A 22167-nucleotide genomic window follows, 5' to 3' on the forward strand; every position below is an offset into this window, starting at 1 on the left:
CATTACTTCAGTCTACATCAAAGGCACATGCATGTACATGTACCTGGCATTGTCTATACTCAGACCACGGTGATGCTACCGAAAAGGAACAGGAACAGCTTCCCATCTGTGTCATTGATTTGGACAGTGGTGGTCGTGAGTGAGAGTGGACACTTGTAAGAAGGCAGAGGACAAATTGGCAATGGCCACACAAATTAATTGCTCTGCCACTGGCCGCGCAACCTCCCCAGAATAAAAACTCAGAGGGAGAAATCAAACAATTCCACAAGGACTGAAGATGAATGGGCCACACAAAACACTGACACTGTCCAGCAGGTGAAGCTAAAAGAGAAGTACCAGTCAGGCAGAAATTGATATAATATTTGTGTTAATTTTTCCAAAATTCCATTTTCATTCCATCACTGCACAGTTTCCATTTATGCCTTAATGGTTCTCGTAATCTAATAACCATTTTATTCAAAGTATTTTCCTGGTGACAGCTAGCCCAGCCGATTCATTTCATCTAAGTCTGTTGCCGCAGTAAGTCAATGGTGCTGACAAAGATTAACAGGGATGGTGTAAATTCTGCATCACAGACACAGCCTCCTGGAACTGCTAGCAGAAAGTCAATGTTTTCACACAACAGCTTCTCTTTTGAACGTTTACCCACATGAACTGAGAGGAGTGAAGCAGTAGGTGGAATCACATGGGTGTTTGCAGTTTAGGCAGTGCTAAGTGCTGATAGTACACGGGAAGGCTCCTGGAGACTTAGCAAATGACTCTCTTTTCAACATGCACCAAACTTTTTTTATTACACCATATCGTGATCAAAGGAAAACCATACAAACTTTTCCTACAATGATGAAATTAGCTTTTGTCATTACTCAGTGTGTGCATAATGAAGCGACACATTCTCTGTTTGTATATCCTCTTTGAGGAAGTGCTGCTGCCCTATAGTTCTTCCTCCACTCTAGAAGGACAGCCAACAAAGCTTACATTGATGGTTGGGCTTCAGACAGAGAGGTTCAGCTTTACTGCTATACACCGCTTGCCTCTGCCTAAGTTATGGGCTAGGGAAAAGTGGAATGAGGTGGAAGTGAAAAGAGGGCAGGAGATCTAGTGAGTTATAGAGAACCAATTAACACTTGTCAAAGAACATTTGGAACTGGCCAAAGAGAAATGGATGCAAGTGAAAAAGGCGTGGACTACAGACAGCTAAAGAGGCAGACACTGGGGTTTAGTATGCTGGAGGTGTGGGCAGGGATGGTCAGTGATCAGGGCTTAATACAAGACATCCCCAATGACCAATGTGGGCAGGCCAAGTGAAGTTAACAAAGCACTGGTGAGACAAGGAAATGGCGAACCTAAATCAGTCAGTTTGACGGCGACCTGCTCAGACCACTTCCCAGGAATGTCAGATTGAAGATAAGACTGAGTGATTGGACGCTGGCTATCCCCAATACTCCTCTAGACCTGGTTATTTCAGGTGTATACGTTAAGCGAGTAACACCCTGATCCACATAACGACAAAAACTCATTTTTAGTTTGACAAAAACCTAACATCAGAGCAATCTCGGATTGATTATGCACTCATTTGGATCTGGAACAACATTTCTTAGCACTTTCAAGTAGATGGTAGATGTTCTGCCATCTACATGTATAATCACCAAATCACAGGCAACATATCCCTAAATACACAAGGAATTGACTTTTCTTCAAGGTGTATTTCATTCAAACATCACATTTCCCAAATGCTTAGGTTTTCGGTGACATGTTTTCTGTACACATACATGTAACTGAAATAGTGGTCTATCTAAGCTAGCAAAATCACCAAATGACAAAAAACCAATACATTTCAATGTACAACCACAAATTTATCAAATGAAAAACATTCCTACAAAAAGCACTGCAGAACCATTTCATGTCAGTGGAGCCAACTAAATACAAAACATGGAGGTTTTCACAAACTTGGGCTATACATGTACATATAGCATTCCGTTTTTGATCAGTACACTGAAATGCTTCCCATTAGATGGAGACAGAGGTGCTTATGCCAATACAAGTATATTTAATACCTACCCACCCCCCTCCCCACCACAAAAAAACTTTAAATGTGTCTGGCCTGACAGAGATACTTCCACACTGACAGCATGGTCATCAACACTAGCAAATAGGGGTCCATGTGGAAACATTTAAACAAACAAATTAATATGGCAAGGGGAGGTACTGGCTTTCTCTCTCATAATTATCAAGACCAGTGTTCAGTGTTGATGTATAGATGGAATTAAAACCTTTTTTTGTTTTGATTTTACTTAACAACATCAAGTTTCCTATTTACAAACAGCAATCTAATTATATAGCAGAGTCTCAGCTGATGGCCAACATTTTCCACGACAACAATGTGTGTCTTCTCTGGAAGCAAAGCGATTGAATTTATCATCTGATAAGCCAGAAGCTACATGTAGGTGTAGATTTCATGAGTGAGTGAGTGAGTGCTTGGGGTTTAACGTCGTACTCAACAATTTTTCAGTCATATGACGACGAAGGAATCATTAGGGTGCATGCACGTGTAATGTGCCTCCTTGTTGCAGGACGGATTTCCACCGCTCTTTTATTTAGTGCTGCATCACTGAGACGGCTTACCGAAGGCAAGTAAGCCATCCCGCCCGAGCCATTATACTGATACGGGTCAACCAGTCGTTGCACTATCCCCTTCATGCTGAACGCCAAGCGAGGAAGTTACAACTTCCTCTTTTAAAGTCTTAGGTGTGACTCGACCAAGGATTGATCCTGGATCTACCGTAGATTTCATGACAAAACTGAGGCAAATAAGGGGTTTGTAATGCAGTTGACATTGAGGTCAGTCAATAAAGGGTTTATTATGCAGATGACAAAGATCTACAAAAAAACAGGTTTGTAATGCAGTTGACACCAAGGTCAGTGAATAAAGGGTTTGTAATGCAGTTGACACCGAGGTCAGTGAATACAGAGTTTGTAATGCAGTTGACACTGAGGTCTACGAATAACAGGTTTGTAGTGCAGTTGACACCAAGGTCAGTGAATAAAGGGTTTGTAATGCAGTTGACACAGAGGTTACTGAATTAAAGGTTTGTAATGCAGTTGCCACCCAGGTCTACGAAAAAGGTTTTTTTCATGCAGTTGACACCAAGGTCATTGAATCAGGGGTTTGAACTGGAGTTGATGCTGAGATCACTGAATTAGGGTTTTTTAATACAGATGACACTGAGGTCTGTGAATAAAGGGTTTTTAATGCAGTTTGCATGGAAAATGGATAAGGATTTTGTCATGCAGTTGACACCAAGCTCAGTGAATAAAGGGTTTGTATAAATGCTGTTTGACACCGGTGTCAGTGAACGAGGGGATTGTACCGTAACACAGTTGACTTTGACCTTTGCCCACAGAATTACCTCAATGTAAAGAACATATTTAAGGAAGACATGCTTTCCCCAACAAATTTCATGTAAGACCAACTGAAACAGCCCAATAACGCTGCTGTTCGCTTATTGCTGCCAAATGAGGAGGTATGGGGAAATCTGTAAAATGTGCTCATATCATAACAATGACTTGACAATCAAGGCCAGTGAACACGAGGTACAAAATACTTACTGTTGACGTTGAGATGGACCCAGCTTCCATTCACAGAGGAGTCCTCTTTACCATCCAGCAGAATGATCTTGCATTCATACCACCCCTCGTCTGATGGCTTAATCTGGCTAAGCTCCAAGCTCCCGTGGTCCAGAAGCCGCACTCGACTCTTGTAGCCACGGTCCATGTGGGATGGGTAGTTATCATACTGGATGAAAACCGGGTTCTTCACCCCCTCCTTCTTCCACTGGACGACGTAGGGTAGGGTTAGCTCATCCGGGTAACTCAGGCATGTTAACACCTGGCGACCACCCACGCTTGCCGACTTGCTACTGGTCTGGCTGTAGATGTATGCAACTGTAAATACAAACAAATGAAAGATTAAAACCTACCTCACCTAGTCCTACACTTATATCGATTTATCCCATATGGTAGGTAAGTTGTTTTGAAAAAAAATTCACTTAATTTTGACGATGGTCAAATTTTGTTTGTGGAGAAAACCTGAGAGACAGGTGTAAATCACCACCAGTCGCCAGATAGACAATGACAGAGAGACAGGTGTAAATCACCACCAGTTGCCAGGTACACACTGACAGAGAGACAGGTGTAAATCACGACCAGTCACCAGGTACAGGTATGCTGCATTGTCCATGAACACAAACTTAAAAGCTGCACTATAAACATGTACTTGCAAGCTATCAAACTGCAGCTGTTATCTGCATACTGTCCATGTACATACAAGCTATCAAACTGCAGCTGTCATCTGCATACCGTTCACGCAAATACAAGCTATCAAACTGCAGCTGTTATCTGCATACCGTTTATGTACATACAAGCTATCAAACTGCAGCTGTCATCTGCATACCGTTCACGTACATACAAGCTATCAAACTGCAGCTGTTATCTGCATACCGTTTATGTACATACAAGCTATCAAACTGCAACTGTTATCTGCATACCGTTCACGTACATACAAGCTATCAAACTGCAGCTGTTATCTGCATACCGTTCACGTACATACAAGCTATCAAACTGCAGCTGTCATCTGCATACCGTTCACGTACATACAAGCTATCAAACTGCAGCTGTTATCTGCATACCGTTTATGTACATACAAGCTATCAAACTGCAGCTGTTATCTGCATACCGTTTATGTACATACAAGCTATCAAACTGCAGCTGTTATCTGCATACCGTTCACGTACATACAAGCTATCAAACTGCAGCTGTTATCTGCATACCGTTTATGTACATACAAGCTATCAAACTGCAGCTGTCATCTGCATACCGTTCACGTACATACAAGCTATCAAACTGCAGCTGTTATCTGCATACCGTTTATGTACATACAAGCTATCAAACTGCAGCTGTTATCTGCATACCATTTATGTACATACAAGCTATCAAACTGCAGCTGTCATCTGCATACCGTTCACGTACATACAAGCTATCAAACTGCAGCTGCTATCTGCATACCGTTTATGTACATACAAGCTATCAAATTGCAGCTGTCATCTGCATACCGTTCACGTACATACAAGCTATCAAACTGCAGCTGTTATCTGCATACCGTTTATGTACATACAAGCTATCAAACTGCAGCTACTACCTGCATACCGTTTATGTACATACAAGCTATCAAACTGCAGCTGTTATCTGCATACCGTTTATGTACATACAAGCTATCAAACTGCAGCTGTCATCTGCATACCGTTCACGTACATACAAGCTATCAAACTGCAGCTGCTATCTGTATACTGTTTATGTACATACAAGCTATCAAACTGCAGCTGTCATCTGCATACCGTTCACGTACATACAAGCTATCAAACTGCAGCTGTTATCTGCATACCGTTTATGTACATACAAGCTATCAAACTGCAGCTGTTATCTGCATACCGTTTATGTACATACAAGCTATCAAACTGCAGCTGTTATCTGCATACCGTTCACGTACATACAAGCTATCAAACTGCAGCTGTCATCTGCATACCGTTCACGTACATACAAGCTATCAAACTGCAGCTGTTATCTGCATACCGTTTATGTACATACAAGCTATCAAACTGCAGCTGTTATCTGCATACCGTTTATGTACATACAAGCTATCAAACTGCAGCTGTTATCTGCATACCGTTCACGTACATACAAGCTATCAAACTGCAGCTGTTATCTGCATACCGTTTATGTACATACAAGCTATCAAACTGCAGCTGTCATCTGCATACCGTTCACGTACATACAAAGCTATCAAACTGCAGCTGTTATCTGCATACCGTTTATGTACATACAAGCTATCAAACTGCAGCTGTCATCTGCATACCGTTCACGTACATACAAGCTATCAAACTGCAGCTGCTATCTGCATACCGTTTATGTACATACAAGCTATCAAACTGCAGCTGTCATCTGCATACCATTCACGTACATACAAGCTATCAAACTGCAGCTGTTATCTGCATACCGTTTATGTACATACAAGCTATCAAACTGCAGCTACTACCTGCATACCGTTTATGTACATACAAGCTATCAAACTGCAGCTGTTATCTGCATACCGTTTATGTACATACAAGCTATCAAACTGCAGCTGTCATCTGCATACCGTTCACGTACATACAAGCTATCAAACTGCAGCTGCTATCTGTATACCGTTTATGTACATACAAGCTATCAAACTGCAGCTGTCATCTGCATACCGTTTATGTACATACAAGCTATCAAACTGCAGCTGTCATCTGCATACCGTTCACGTACATACAAGCTATCAAACTGCAGCTGTTATCTGCATACCGTTCACGTACATACAAACTATCACATTGCAGCTGTTATCTGCATACTGTCCATGTACACACAAGTACACACACCATGTATATAAAGGTGTATATCAAACACTGTGTACACTGTAGTAAATTTCACAAAATGGTAGAATCAATCAACAGCCCAATTCACACGTAAAAAAATCATGCAGGATTACATCTATCTGGTATCACTACTGGCTAGCATAAATAGAACATTACCGTTTTCGTGCTGATTTTTGTTTGTCACAAAGCAGCTACTAGAACCCCTTTGTTGCCTCTTGGTGATAAGAGAAGACACCAAGAAGATATGTACAAACATACAGGTACACGTAAACTGGACCGCACACCAAGCCTATATGATGTGTTCAAATATATTGTTTAGCGGACTTCTGATTTCCAACCGACACAATGCTAAAATTGATCAAAAGCCCAATTCACGCTTCTAAAAACTTCATGCAGGAGCATATCAATCTGATATCACTATCTGCTATTCTAAACAGAACTTTTATAAGTTTTTCTTTTCTTTTTTTTTACTTTGATTTACAAAGAAGCTGAGCACCTTAGTTGCCTCTGGTTCATAAGGGAAGACACCACAAACATATTTCTGTCTCTGCTACTTGTGGTATATTTTTATAACATATATGGCTGTGATGCAAGTTGTATAAGAATAAAGCTTGATCCATCATGAAAAGTGCATGTACAAAATCATAATTTTACACTAAATTATACATTACATCAATGATGCTATTTCACAACATAAAGTCATACTCTGTTACTGTGCAGATCAGAAAAATTCTCACTTATACAACTACCACTGAGAGATGGTTGTGAAATGGAATGTCAAAATTTATTACAGAATATTTGATTTGAGTATACCATAATTTACCATACTTGAAAATGCAGCCAGGTCACTTCTTTCAACAGAGCATCATACTTTAAAACATAAATTTAAACTTCATATAAATCAAACGCGAGTTCATTCCAAGTTCCCATCAACAAAGAACCAATAATACCACCTTAATCCTCAACATCTTCTAAAATGAAATTGCCAGATCCACAGAGCCAAACAGTTTACAGGTTTTTGTCACTTAATCTTAAATTATATCACAATTCATTCTCAAAAATGTCCCTACGGCTTTATTTACAATTACCTCCCTTTACGGTCTTTTAGCGGTTTGGCTGCAAACATCCGTCACACTGACAGTGAGCGACAGAATAATTAGGGCACCCCAAGATATGGGTTGGCACAGGGACTGGAACGATCCTTCAAACCACCAGTATTGTCTAACAGGCTCACTCACTTAATTCTAATGACATTTATAGGTGATTCAGCTAAACACATATCCGGCACAGATGTTGGCCACTCCACATTATAAGCAGCATCCTCTGGCAGCCATAGCCTGTTGTAGCAGAACAATTTGTCCAGCCTGATAGTACAGTAATCCTAAAGAGTTACTGATCAATATGAAACTTAATTACATTATACCCTCGTCTAAGGAACCATTTACGGTCTGCAACAGCAGAAGACACCAAAATGATGCACTGTATGCAAAATGGGCATACAAGGTCAGTGTGCATGTTTTTACATAAAGAAATGTAATCTGGAAGGGACAGTCATTTTACATAATGAGATTTGATGTTCGCAATTTAACCAGCATCAGAAAAATAGCCATTTTTAATATCCCTGATGCGATTTACAAAAACGTAAAGACTTTGATTTGATATTGATCACTTAATGTAATCAATCCTTTACCCTTAAATTCTTATCATGAAATATTCAACCAAAAATTATTACCTTAAAAAAGTAAAGTTTGTGGTTGAATGACAGAAAAACAGCCGAGGCCCTCTCTCCTTTAATCCCCTATTTTCCAATTTACTTTTAAGCTCAATACAACCTAATCCTTCTGGTGCCCAATATCATCCTCTGCTCCTACTTTTTTAAAACCTGAACAAACTATCATTTTCAATTTAATGAAAATTGATATCCCAGTGAGACAGTTAAATCTGTTGGAACTGAGATTTAATACGAGCATGAGAAGGTGTTCTAATCGGCCTTTGGGTCGAGCTGGCAGGAGGGATGTCAGGCCAGTCCACCCAAGCTGTAATTAACACACATCACAACTGATAATTTGAAGTTGTCAAAATGCCAAGAAAATGGAGATCACGCGCCAGCAAATGGAGAAATCTTTTTTTTTTCTCGCACACACTCTGTTGAACAGTTTTGCTGAGCAACATTTCAAAATGATGTCACACTGTGTAACTTGACATTGCTCGTGTGCAGTTCAAATGGAAGAAATACAAATACTGCTTGTGCTGCTTACAGAAATCAACATATTCTGCTTGTGCTGCTTACAGAAATCAACATTTTCTGCTTGTGCTGCTTACAGAAATCAACATATTCTGCTTATGCTGCTTACAGAAATCAATATACTCTGCTTGTGCTGCTTACAGAAATCAACATATTCTGCTTGTGCTGCTTACAGAAATCACAATGTTTATCCTCATATTAATGAAAGTAACCAAAGAAACTCGTTCTCTTTGGTTTTCATCTCTTCCAAACTGAAATGTTTTTGGCTTATGATGATGCTGTTCCTTTTGGTGCTGTCTGGTTTTCTCCCACTATAATACTTGCTGTCATCATGTAAGTCAAACATTCCTGAGTACAAGTATAGCATAAAAACACCAATGAAATAAATAAATAAATAAATATATATACATATATATATATATATATATATATATATATATATATATATATATATATATATATATATTATAAAGATGAAGATATTCACAGGTCACAAACCTGAAATTTACATATTCACACTTTTCAACAAGTCAGCATGAAGTCAAAGTTTAACATGCATGTGTGCGCTGTGAAAAATGCTGATGTATCTTAGACTCCAGCAGTGAGATCCTTTTATGGTCTGAGAAAGCCTGGGTATATCCTCCGGTCAGGTTGACGCCTGTTGCTATCACCAATAGTGCTATGTCCCCATAGGTCACCTGTAGCGCTATGTCCCCATAGGTCACCTGTAGCGCTGTGTCCCCATAGGTCACCTGTAGCGCTATGTCCACACAGCTGTTTTGATAACTTCACAAGGAAACCTGCATCCAACAGAGCAGGGACAAAGCGATGCTATTGTGAAGGCAAAATTTAATGCTTTTTGCAATATAGTTCCAGAGAAAAGACAAACAATGTAAAGATATTAGACATATTTGTACAGCAGCTATTAGACGTACATCGAGGGAGAACTGCTAATAAAGTGAAGTGGATAAGTGTGGTATATGAGCACCCTGCATGTTAGCCTGTGATAAGTGGCCTGCCGGTCACCCACTCACCCACCTCCTACTGCCACCAACACACAGCAGGCACCCACAGACGGGGTGATTTGTGGGAGAGGTGACAGGTGGATTCCACCATTCATTTAGCCAGGCGTCTGGATTACACAATTAATTCCTAGACATCACGAGAACAGTTTGTGTTGGCGAGAGCAGTTTGTGTTGGCCGGCTGCTTGAGGCATCAGTCAGATTGCATGACAAATCAGCAATAGGTAGCCTGTCTACCCTGATGATTGTCTGCACACATGTATGCATGTGAGATGAGGGCGCATCCCTCCCTGATGCCCAGCCAGCTAAACAACCCTCATTTACATAATTAAATACTACAACTGTAATAAGTTTTGTCATCATCTCATCAGCTTTTACAAATGATCCTGATTTCATATCAAAATGCATTACAAGAGGTAATTTCTCTTTGCATGATTAAGGTGGGCAAATCAACCTTGTTACTGCCAATCTGTTTGAGATACTGATGAACGGCTCTCACCATGTACCATAGTTGCCAATGTTCACACATTCCTGCTGATAATGCTACTATAGTACCACTACTGGCAACGTTTTCATAATAATCATTGCTAGCAATGCTCATTCAGAACGACAGCTGACAAAGCTTTCACAGTATAATTGCTGGCATACAGAATTACATCTGGCAATGATATCACAGTATCATTGCTGGCATACAGAATTACATCTGGCAATGATATCACAGTATCATTGCTGGCATCACACCCACCTTACCACTGTTGGTAATGCTAAATACAAAACCACAACTGGCAATGCCCTCACAGTATCATTGCTGGCAATACACTCACATTACTATAATTGACAATGCTTATACAGATCCACAACTGACAATGCTGTCACAGTATCATTGCTGCCGATGCAATCACATGACAATTGTTGGTAATGCGTATCCAGAACCACACCTGGCAATGTCCTCCCAGTATCATTGCTGGCAAAACACCCACATTACCACTGTTGGTAATGTTTATACAGATCCACAACTGACAATCCCCTCACAGTATCATTGCTGGCCATGCAATCACATTATCAGTGCTGACATTGCACTCACATCACCATTTTTTGGTACTGCTTATATAGATCCACAACTGACAATGCCTTCACAGTATCATTGCTGGCTATGCACTCACATTACCACTGCTGACAATGTACTTACATTATCACTGTGACAATGCCCTCACATTATCACTGTGACAATGCCCTCACATTATCACTGCTGACAATGCACTCACATTATCACTGCTGACAAAGCACACACATTATCACTGCTGGCAATGCACTCACATTATCATTGCTGGCAATGCACTCACATTATCACTGCTGGCAATGCACTCACATCATCACTGCTGACAATGCACACACATTATCATTGATGGCAATGCACTCGCATTATCACTGCTGGCAATGCACTCACATTATCATTGCTGACAATACACTCACAGTGTCAATGTTTGACACATGATGATGCTTGTGATATTATTATGTGAACAGTGATGAGGATTTCTATTTGAAAAGCTAATTAGACATGCTGTTTAAAATTTGCTGATTAATGTTGAACATAAGTGATGTTTGGTAAGAAGGATGGTTTTTGGTGTAGAACAAGGAGCTTGACTATGTCCAGTCAATCTGAAGATCTTGTTAACTGACTGTAAAGACTGTATTTCAATCAAAACAAACTACATGTATATCATTGACATACAACATCTATGACCTAATACTGCATTAAAAAAGAACAAATTTGTTCTCATATCCATGCATGTGTACCACGTGAACACAACATATTTTTTGGAATGAGAAGTTTGGGCAGCATGTGATCCAGTTATGATGAGATCAGTGTCATCACGTGACACAACATATTTATGGAATAAGAAGTTTGGGCAGCATGTGATCCAGTTATGACCAGATCAGTGACATCATGTGCACTCAACATATTTATGGAATGAGAAGTTTGGGCAGCATGTGATCCAGTTATGACCAGATCAGTGACATCACGTGAACACAACACATTTATGGAATGAGAAGTTTGGGCAGCATGTGATCCAGTTATGACCAGATCAGTGTCATCATGTGAACACAACACATTTATGGAATGAGAAGTTTGGGCAGTATGTGATCCAGTTATGACCAAATCGGTGTCATCACGTGAGCACAAGGCATTGATGGAACGAGAAGTTTGGGCAGCATGTGATCCAGTTATGACCAGATCAGTGTCATCACGTGAACACGACACATTTATGGAATGAGAAGTTTGGGCAGCATGTGATCCAGTTATGACCAGATCAGTCTCATCACGTGAGCACAATGCATTGATGGAACGAGAAGTTTGGGCAGCATGTGATCCAGTTATGACCAGATCAGTCTCATCACGTGAAAACAACACATTTATGGAATGAGAAGTTTGGGCAGCATGTGATCCAGTTATGACCAGATCAGTCTCATCACGTGAGCACAATGCATTGATGGAACGAGAAGTTTGGGCAGCATGTGATCCAGTTATGACCAGATCAGTCTCATCACGTGAGCACAATGCATTGATGGAACGAGAAGTTTGGGCAGCATGTGATCCAGTTATGACCAGATCAGTGTCATCACCACCAGCTAAGGAACAGGCCTCCAATAAGCCTATGGGAAATCCCTGCGCACAAAAGCCTCAATCATTCCAGACTCGTTGAAAGTGTTTTATCAGGCAAGGTTGAACTGGTCAAGCAGCTGAGGTTGATACTGTGTTTGGCTAACAGCCTGGCTCACATCAACCTATCTCACTTCAGTCTATTGCCAAGCGGCTGTCTTATTTAGTACATTGATTTAGAATGGGACAAAGTAGCACCTGGCTAGCTATCAGAGGAGTTAATACCCTCAATTTATAACTAACTACTATAGGACATATTATACACAGCAGCTGTCCCTCCTGTGGCTGCTGACTGATTAACCTTAACTATTCCATGTCTTCATACATGACTGCACACACAGCGCCAAGGAGTAATCTAACTCTGAGATAATATTGTGATTTGTATCAAGTGTAAGAGATAAGTGACACAGTTAATGATTACAGTCATGGAGCATGCTACATTACAGAGCACGCCTACCTGTGAACGAGAAGTACATGGGCCTGTATCTCATACACACATGTACAGTCTGATCACTTCAACATGCCTATACTGTTTTCAGCACATCCAGCTGCCCAGTAACCGTGGAGATACATGTATCTGTCTTTTCAAAAATAAAAGAATTTCTCCATTTTACCTCATATATGGTCATGGTGGATCTGTTTCACAACAAGACTAATTGAAGAGATCTGAATTGATTTGATTTGACTTGACTTGATTGTTGTATGCCATATTCAAGAATTTTTTACTTATACAATGGCAGTCAGTATTATGTATAAAAATGGTATTATGGAAACCAGAGTGACCCCACCAAAGAAATCTACAAATTTTGATTGTGTTTGGAAGCGATGGAAGGCAACTACCTTTAACCACAGCTGACTCTCCAGAGGTGGAAATGGTTCATATACAATCTACAATAAATGTAATAAAAATGCTACAAACTTTCCAGTACACTGCAAAAGACAACCTGTGAAATAAATGACCAGTCTAGCATTTCACTATTAAGTAGGTACAGCGTAAAACACAAACCACAATATAAACCAACCATCTAGAATTTCACTATAAAGTACTTGGTGTGCTTTGTATTTATTGCCAGACCTCACCAAAGAATCTGCAGTTCACTGTGGTTCACAGTTTCAAGGTTCCACGGCATGCAACCATACTAATTCACACCTGAGCAGTTCAAATATGTGTTACTTTGTATGTCCTATATGCAGCATGCATTCACTATTTTCCAACTGCACTAATCAGCATAAATACACAGCGTCCACATCCTCTATAATCATATTGTCAACCTCAGGAACATCATGACTCTGCCTTATACTTATTTATTTATTTGATTGGTGCTTTACGCCATACTGAAGAATACTTCAGCGGCCAAAAGAGCAACCATCCATAGGTTGCTGGGATACCTTCCCATGTGCGGACAGAAAGGACTGGACTTCAACTTACAGTGACCACATTGGTCAGAGGTTCCAGGGTCATTGCAGGGTGTTGGCGTGCTAACCACCTCGGCCACAGAGGCCCCTTTCTGCCTTATAAGCCGGTGTATAAATTACATCTACACTGATGTACAACGTACATGCAAATTTTCAACAAAGCCTCTACTTGTATCCGCTGTGAGTACACTGAAGACTACATACACGTATGTAAACACTGTTTCCTTTTCAAGTAAGACTTGCAACTTGAAACAGAAAAGATTATCAATTAGGTTATAAAAAGACGAAAAAACACATTTTACAATGCACTGTACATCTGCTACAGTCTGTGATAAATTGCATTTGGATATCAGAGACACATGTGTACAAAGCACTGACTTGGCAGTAGACCTTATCAGGCTATCATTTGTCAGACATTGATGTATCTACATGTACATTTAACAATATTGGACTCATTCTGATTTATTCAAACAATTTCTCATGGTTTGGATATCACTTGTCAACAGAAAGTAGTCCTCCCAAACCACAGAAGCCCAATCATAAATGGTGTATGGTTATATCTGCACAGCTCAGAATCAACGTACAACCCTTCCCTGTAAAAACCTGCCCTTCATCAGGTTACGTTCTCGATAAAAATGACAAACGTGTTTTGATTGAGTTTCCAGCTTTATGTGCAGTTATTCAAGCCCTCGCTGAACAGAAGAACAGTCAGCTCAATTTGTCGAAGGCAGCAATTTGGGTCTATCAAACATAGTCAATCGAACTGCCAGAATTAGGTTATGAAACTGTAAAACAGAGGCATGTATCAACATCTTAAAGTGGGTAGAAAATAATATTTGGCAATTGCTGTAGGTGGCGCCAGTGTTCTGGGAGGTTTAACAGGGCTGTGTGGTCCGTGATCCAGCTTTGCCTTGCCTCTGCCCTGCCAAAACCCCCATTGATTAGGCAGACTGTGACGGGAAATTGGGAAATGCTCATCCTCTCTCTCCTTATTACGCCATTCATTTTCCTGCTTGGCCTTTGACTTCAAGGCTCACACTGCTAAATCATCTCTTATTGTTCATCTGCTATCATCCTGGGCGGCCATACAAAACCCTCAAAAGATTCTATCCACGTTACATGCAGCCTATTGTTTCCAAACTTGAGACTCAAAGTAACAGAACATACAAAATTACCCATGGATATAAGGTCAGATATATGTTAAGGATCCATCTATCACGATCATCTCATTACAGCTGGTCATTCTCTTGACTGGACATGAGCAGCTTCAGTTATGAGAGGAGCATGTCGGAGAGCCCACCGCTGCCACTGTAACAGTCAACATGACCAAGAAGGGCAGGAAAGACTAATGGGCTGGGAGATTTATGGGTGCTCAATCTTTGGTATATGATGGAGTTGGGCAGGATGCAGGGTGTTTTCTCCAGTGCTTGAAGAAAGGTGTAATGCAGTTGTAGAAAGGCTCCACAACCCTTATGGGTGACAATCATAAAATAAAGAAACAAAGCTACTGTTATGAGAGGGTGTCAGAATCACAGAGAAACACACCATAGTTCAGTACATACGCTTAAGTGCACAGGTACTAACTCACTCTCAGCATACAGTTTATGTGTGTAATATGTCAGTAATTCAACCAACCAACCAGCCAGGTGACAGGGCTGGGTGTGGGGAGGGCTGGGTGTGGGGAGATGACCAGGCTGGAGAGGTGACCTAGGCTGGGTGTGGGGAGGTGACCGGGCTTGGTGTGGGGAGGTGACCTAGGCTGGGTGTGGGGAGGTGACCGGGCTTGGTGTGGGGAGGTGGCGACTGTGGGTGTGGGGAGGTGACCATGCTGGGTGTGGGGAGGTGACCGGGCTGGGGAGGTGACCTAGGCTGGGTGTGGGGAGGTGACCGGGCTGGGTGTGGGGAGGTGACCGGGCTGGATGTGAGGAGTTGACTGGTCTGGGCTACAGTACCGAATAAGGCAGACAGGCTTGGTTCCTGGATGGACAGATCATGGATGACAAGACAGAGACTTGTCAAGTAAGACTAAGGATTCTGATTCTACAGTTATTGAAGACTACAGATTATGTGGTTTGGAAACTTGCTCCATTCCAGTTTAACAGTTATCACACTGTTTTGGTGTGATCTCCACTCGGTCATTACACATCGTTGCCATGTTTTGCTACTCCTTAGTTGATTGTCACTTGCACCTAAATGAACCCAGTTATGCTCACTGCACACTCTATACATGAAACTGATTGCTAATCTTGAAACCTTCTTGCAAACACTCCAGAAATTACGTGGTTTTGGTATCTAAACATAAGTTAATTAGTTTTACCAAGCTTCTTTTAGCGGGAATTTAGCCTGGTTTGGTCATGTGACCAAAGGGTAAAAATAGGGATTTCCTCCATGTATTTGGGGGATGTCAGTCTGACATCCAGATGTGTTTGGATCTGCTTCTACCTATGAGGTGCGTATCCCGGGGTTTCCGCATATTAAATAGCATCTTCAATATGGAGAATTACATGGAATACAGAATAATACAGGATTACTACACATACTTAGGAGGACAACGTGTAGCTTAAGCCTACACTATAGCATGGTGAATACTATGCAGTATTATAACTATGCCGTACGAGTGTTTACCTGACCTGGCCTGTTACCATCACCACACTTGCAGTTATACCATTGATTTGTAGGCCCTCATGGTATAACAACTACTAACTATCTGTGTTTATTACTGTTTTCTTCGGGATCAGTTTAGCCTTAAATAAATCCTCTTGTCATTTTAGCTGAGAAAAAGTTTTGTGTGGGTTATTATATTGAAGTTATAGAAAACCGGCCAAGGAATATAACAGCTTACAATATGCAACCAAACTGTTTCACCAGGCCAGAGAAAGACCAGGCCAGAGAAAGAACAGGCCAGAGAAAGACTAGGCCAGAGAAAGACTAGGCCAGAGAAAGAACAGACCAGAGAAAGACTAGGCCAGAGAAAGACCAGGCCAGAGAAAGAACAGGCCAGAGAAAGACTAGGCTAGAGAAAGACCAGGCCAGAGAAAGACTAGGCTGGAGAAAGACCAGGCCAGAGAAAGACCAGGCCAGAGAAAGACCAGGCTAGAGAAAGACCAGGCCAGAGAAAAACAGGCCAGAGAAAGACCAGGCCAGAGAAAGACCAGGCTAGAGAAAAAACAGGCCAGAGAAAGAACAGGCCAGAGAAAACAGGCCAGAGAAAGACCACGCCAGAGAAAGGACAGGCCAGAGAAAAACTGGCCAGAGAAAGACCAGGCTAGAGAAATACTAGTCCAGAGAAAGACCAGGCCAGAGAAAAAATAGGCCAGAGAAAGACCAGGCCAGAGAAAAATAGGCCAGAGAAAGAACAGGCCAGAGTAAGACCAGGCCAGAGAAAGACTAGGCCACAGACAGACCAGGCTGGAGAAAGGCCAGGCCAGAGAAAAACAGGCCACAGAAAAGACCAGGCCACAGAAAGACCAGGCTGGAGAAAGACCAGACCAGAGAAAGACCAGGCCAGAGAAAGACCAGGCCAGAGAAAAACCAGGCTAGAGACAAACCAGGCCAGAGACAAACCAGGCCAGAGAAAGAACAGGCCAGAGAAAGACTAGGCTAGAGAAAGACCAGGCCAGAGAAAGACCAGGCTAGAGAAAGACCAGGCCAGAGAAAAACAGGCCAGAGTAAAGTATGTCATCATGTTCTGGTCACCCATCACTTTCCACAGGAAATCATGTGCTTCTAGCCTGCACTCTTTGACCTCTGTGAGGCCATGCCATTTAAAGAAGCCAGTCTGTTGAAAAGGTCCAGTTAGAGACCATTGATTGGTCGTCTTCTTCAATCAAATCCCTCTCTACCCACCAAAGTAAACTCCTCATTTTTGTGAGGAGACAGATAACTGCTCTGATTGTCACTATGGTAACAAGCCAATCCCTGACACTAAACTCAGATTTTCTAGAAATGTTTCCATTACTTAAATTTGTGGCTGGAATTAGGACAAATAAAAATCACTTAAGCAAGAAATGGTAATATAATCTGTCTAAACAAGACGCATACAGATAAACGTTTGCATAATGCATGCTTCTTCACAACCCAATTCTTGCAATTGCCAGTCTGAGTAAGATCACCCAGAAATCAATAAGACAAGAACAAGACTGCTCTACTGTCAAACAGGATTTCCACCAGGTCTCCAAAGCTGCCAGAGGTACATGTTAAACCTTTGTCACGGGCACAGCTCTGTTTGTTATAAAGCAATGAAAATATGTGTGGCTAATCTTTCAGTCCCATTTTTCATCTTGAAGGAATGGATGAAACTTATGAATTCCAAGTTGAAAGCTTTACCACACCTGTTGAGTCTATGGTCAGCATTTTGTAACCACAGGGTACCTAATGTGCATAAACTTCATGCATCTTTTTTCTGGCTGACCTGGAAAATGGAATGCACATGTAGCTACACACGTGTTGACTTTGTACAAGTCTGAAATCTGTTTTATAATGCTTATCTTGAATTATCAACTGCATTTTCCCCGAGACAATGACCACTGACCAGTGATGATGTGCGTCTTTTGGTATGCTACCACCATCATATCATGGTTTCATTAATTGAGGATTAGTGTGAATTGTTCCTTGACACGTCAACAAACGCAGAATGTTCTGGTTTGGTTAACATATAGTGGTATCTGATATACAAGTATATGCATGTTGACCTTGATGCTTATATTGTTCAATATGGCATAGGTAGTCTGGTTGCAGGAAGAACACTTGGGTTTCCAGCCAAACTGTCTCTGACCCCTTTAACAGGAATATTCACTTACAGATAGTTCCTGCCATTCCCTGAGCTCCCCCTGGCCAGAAAACAATTGCACTTTTGAAAACACTCACCATGCCCAACTACCAAGCACTTTGAGCAGCCAGTGCCTGAATTTACCTTTTTGGAAATCTGCAATTACTTCAAAAGCGAGACAAGAAAATTCGGCATTAGCCATATTAAGACCAGTATGGAGAAAGCTTCCGATTTCGATCCTACAGAGATATTAGATTACAGCTGGCTAGATTTTCGAATGTCACACAGCCGGGACTAAGGAAGATCCAAGACCCCAATTTTACTAACAGCACTTCCTGCAGTTGTCTAAATAGATTGCCCAATCATGTCGAACATAGCAAAACTCTGATAAAATGTTTCTCCCGTATATGTTACCATGACAACCAAGTGAAATGGATTAATAGGTCTGTAAAAATGGCTATAATCTAATTCTTGCTCAGACACAATGTCCGGACCTTTGACCGGTCTTTGTGTAGTGCTCTGAGCAGTGTTTACTTGGGAGACAGAGAAAAAAAGAGGCTAATCCATGGACATTTTATGACAGATCATCTTCTTCACAGCCATTGGTGTGGACTTGGCGCATTCCAGGAGTCAACATTCAGGAAATGTCAGAGGTTACATGCTTGACCTTTAGTGCAAAAGTATTTCAATGTTCTTAACATACATGATGAAAAAAAAGTTTCCATAATGCCTGTTCTGACAAATATGCAGGCACATGACCAACTAACAAGGTTTTCTTCAATTTAATTTCTACTATTTAAATTCTCCTTAGAGAGTCTCATTGGTATGCATGATGTCTATGTATCAGTCTAGGAGAAGATTCTCTAAAACCTTAAGCAAATTGAATCAAGCGTTGATGAAATTTTCACACCTGATTGGTCCATTATCTTTATCACATGATGATCACATCAGCCAATTGATGCATTTTATTCAATTACTTCAGCCAACCACAAAGCAAAGCAAACGATCTGTTAATACCAAGAAACTGATGCATAAATAAATAGGTGAGAAGTGTTAAAATAGAGATAAGAGTGGTCACTACAGTGGACGGGACAGGGCCAGAGCTCTGATAGGAAGAAAATGTCATAAGACCTTGTGGCTCTCTCAAAGGAGAAATGTAATAAATACCAGCAGCAGATTAGGCGCGTCTAATCTGGTATATCTGTCCAGACAGCTGATGGGATTTAGTCACCTCATCATCCATGCGGTCCTCTACAGGAAGCCTAGCAACAGATTACACAATAGCTTTCCTGACAGCTCTATCACAGTAACCTAATAAACAGCTGACAGATGGGGGACAGGAATCTCATGATCTGCTCCAAGTTACCCCATGTCTCTCTGGAAGCAGCTACAGGTTGGTGAGAACTGAGAAGGGTTGGGGCCATGTTCTAACTACAAATGGAGTCTTCCTCGGTTCTTTGTAGAGTAGGCTCCAGACAGTTACTCAACTCATCACAGGTATCATGAACAGAAGACTGTCACAGGAAGCTTGTCCCCTACTAAAGCTGTCTCAGCCTGATCACCTAGACACAGATGAATGGCCTCTTTAATTTCAACATTCTCTGCCAAGGAACATAAGCACCTGCCTTGAAAGGCACACACTAATGTCAAGTATATGTGTATATGTCAGATGAAAGACCATCAAACACTGTCAAGATGAACAGCTCGATTGTTTTTCCTTTTTTAAATTTTTTTTTCAACCTTGTAAAATATAAAACTTGAAACTTTGAATTCAACATTGGCCTTTTCTGATCATACTGGGAACAGTAATGCAACATCCCCTTAAGACACATAGACTGCTAAGACATATTGACTGCTAAGACATACAGACGGCTAAGACATACAGACTGCTAAATTCTATCATTCAGAATAAATACATACATGTAGATCTATGAATGCATTCACTGAATGTACCTTGAACGAACTTCATGTATTTAAAGCAAAAATGGATACACTCTTAAAGAATCTGATGTTTTAAAATCATGTTATTTTGTTGGGAAAAAATTTTTAAAAATAAAATCCAACTATTGTCTTGGACAGTGTTTAATGCTGTTTTATCTGATATATACATAATTTAAGTGTTGGGGTCTCTGTGGCTCAGTTGATTAGCAGGCTAGCGCAGCGTAATGACCATGGAACCTCTGACCAATGTGGTCTATGCGAGTTCAATTCCAGCTCATGCTGGCTTTCTCTCTGGCTGTACGTCGGAAGGTCTCACAGCAACCTGCGGATGGTTGTAGGTTTCCCCGGGCTCTGCCCGATGTCTTCCAACCATAATGCTGACCACTGTCGTATAAGTGAAATACTCTTGAGCAAGGTGTAAAACACCATAAGTACTTCTTTCCCTTGAAATCTAACTGGGGGTTCAAACCATTTCACTGGAAGTTCTTACCAACTCCATGTATACAGGTTATCATACACTCTTAACATTTTCTTCCTCATCAACTTCCTTCCTACATATTTACCAATAGATACTGATTCAACTTGATTCACACAGAATCACACCTTATTAACAATAGCCTGAGAGTATATCCAATCCTAATTCGCAATCCTCATTACCACATAAATAATTTAACTATTTTAACATTATCAGGCACTATTCCAAGTGTTAATGTGAATGCAGGTACCATGTTTATTATTAGACAGAGCACTTCAGAAAGGTGAATGGGCCAATTTTAGAAACTGTTGGCGTATTCTTGCCTCCAAATACACCTATGGGTTAAAGTTAGAAGGACAACGTTCAGCTATAGAATGGGATTATCTTAGATCAGACCATAGCAAACAAAAGATCAAAGCAGTAAAATCTTATTACTTCTGCCGTCCATGTTCCAATATGATACTTTTTGTCATAAATACAAAATGAAATGAAACAGCTGCTTTTTCTCTTGATTTCAAGCTACATTAGCATACAAAAATGCTTTGAATAAAAACCAACCCGGTCCAGGAAATCAACCTGGCTTTTCAAAAAGAAAAAAACACTTGTTTAAATGACCAGCATGGCTGATTTAATACCCATATACGAGTTAGGTGTGCAATCAAATCATCATTTTGATGCCATGGGTGGTTGGGAAGTGCATAAACCGCATTCACTGAGAAGTGACGCTCCAGATGCTATTATAAGAAGGGCAACGGATGCTTTGTAAAACTAGGCCAAAAACTCTACTTTGGTTTGTCTGAGAATTGGGAATCCCCTCTTATAGAGCTGAAATCCAGCATACCAGTTTTTGTTCAAATTTACATATAGATGGATTGGACCCCATGCAGGTGATCAGCAAAAAGCTTTCAGATATTCTCAGGACTGCAAAGCTATTATGTATGGGCGGAACACTCTGGATTCTTGCTCTTCTGTGTGTTGGAGAACGAAGGCTATCCACAGATACAAGTATTTATTTGACAGCTCCGTAATAGCAGTTCTTTAGACAATATGCTAATGTTGTTGTTCCATTACTCAAGTTTGAAAGAGTTCAAGAACCCTTTCCTAAATTAATCCACACAGGGCTGACAGAATCTGAGGAAGAATATCCTGTGAATTTGAGGCATTTCTATGAACTCTGAACAAAAATCT

The 22167-nt window shown here is 40.9% G+C and overlaps 1 protein-coding gene across 1 annotated transcript in view; it reads right to left on the bottom strand.

Annotated features, from left to right (window-relative positions):
• The window catches only part of LOC135465533 (protein turtle homolog B-like), an 86157-nt gene that overhangs the window by 26566 nt on the left and 37424 nt on the right, over window positions 1–22167 (bottom strand). Inside the window, exon 2 of the mRNA XM_064742774.1 lies at window positions 3607–3942. Within this exon, the coding sequence (XP_064598844.1) occupies window positions 3607–3772 (166 nt within the window). The 5' untranslated portion in view covers window positions 3773–3942. The remainder of the gene's footprint in view (window positions 1–3606; window positions 3943–22167) is intronic.

Source organism: Liolophura sinensis, chromosome 1, assembly GCF_032854445.1.
Source record: "Liolophura sinensis isolate JHLJ2023 chromosome 1, CUHK_Ljap_v2, whole genome shotgun sequence".
NCBI classification, from domain to species: Eukaryota; Metazoa; Mollusca; class Polyplacophora; order Chitonida; family Chitonidae; genus Liolophura; species Liolophura sinensis.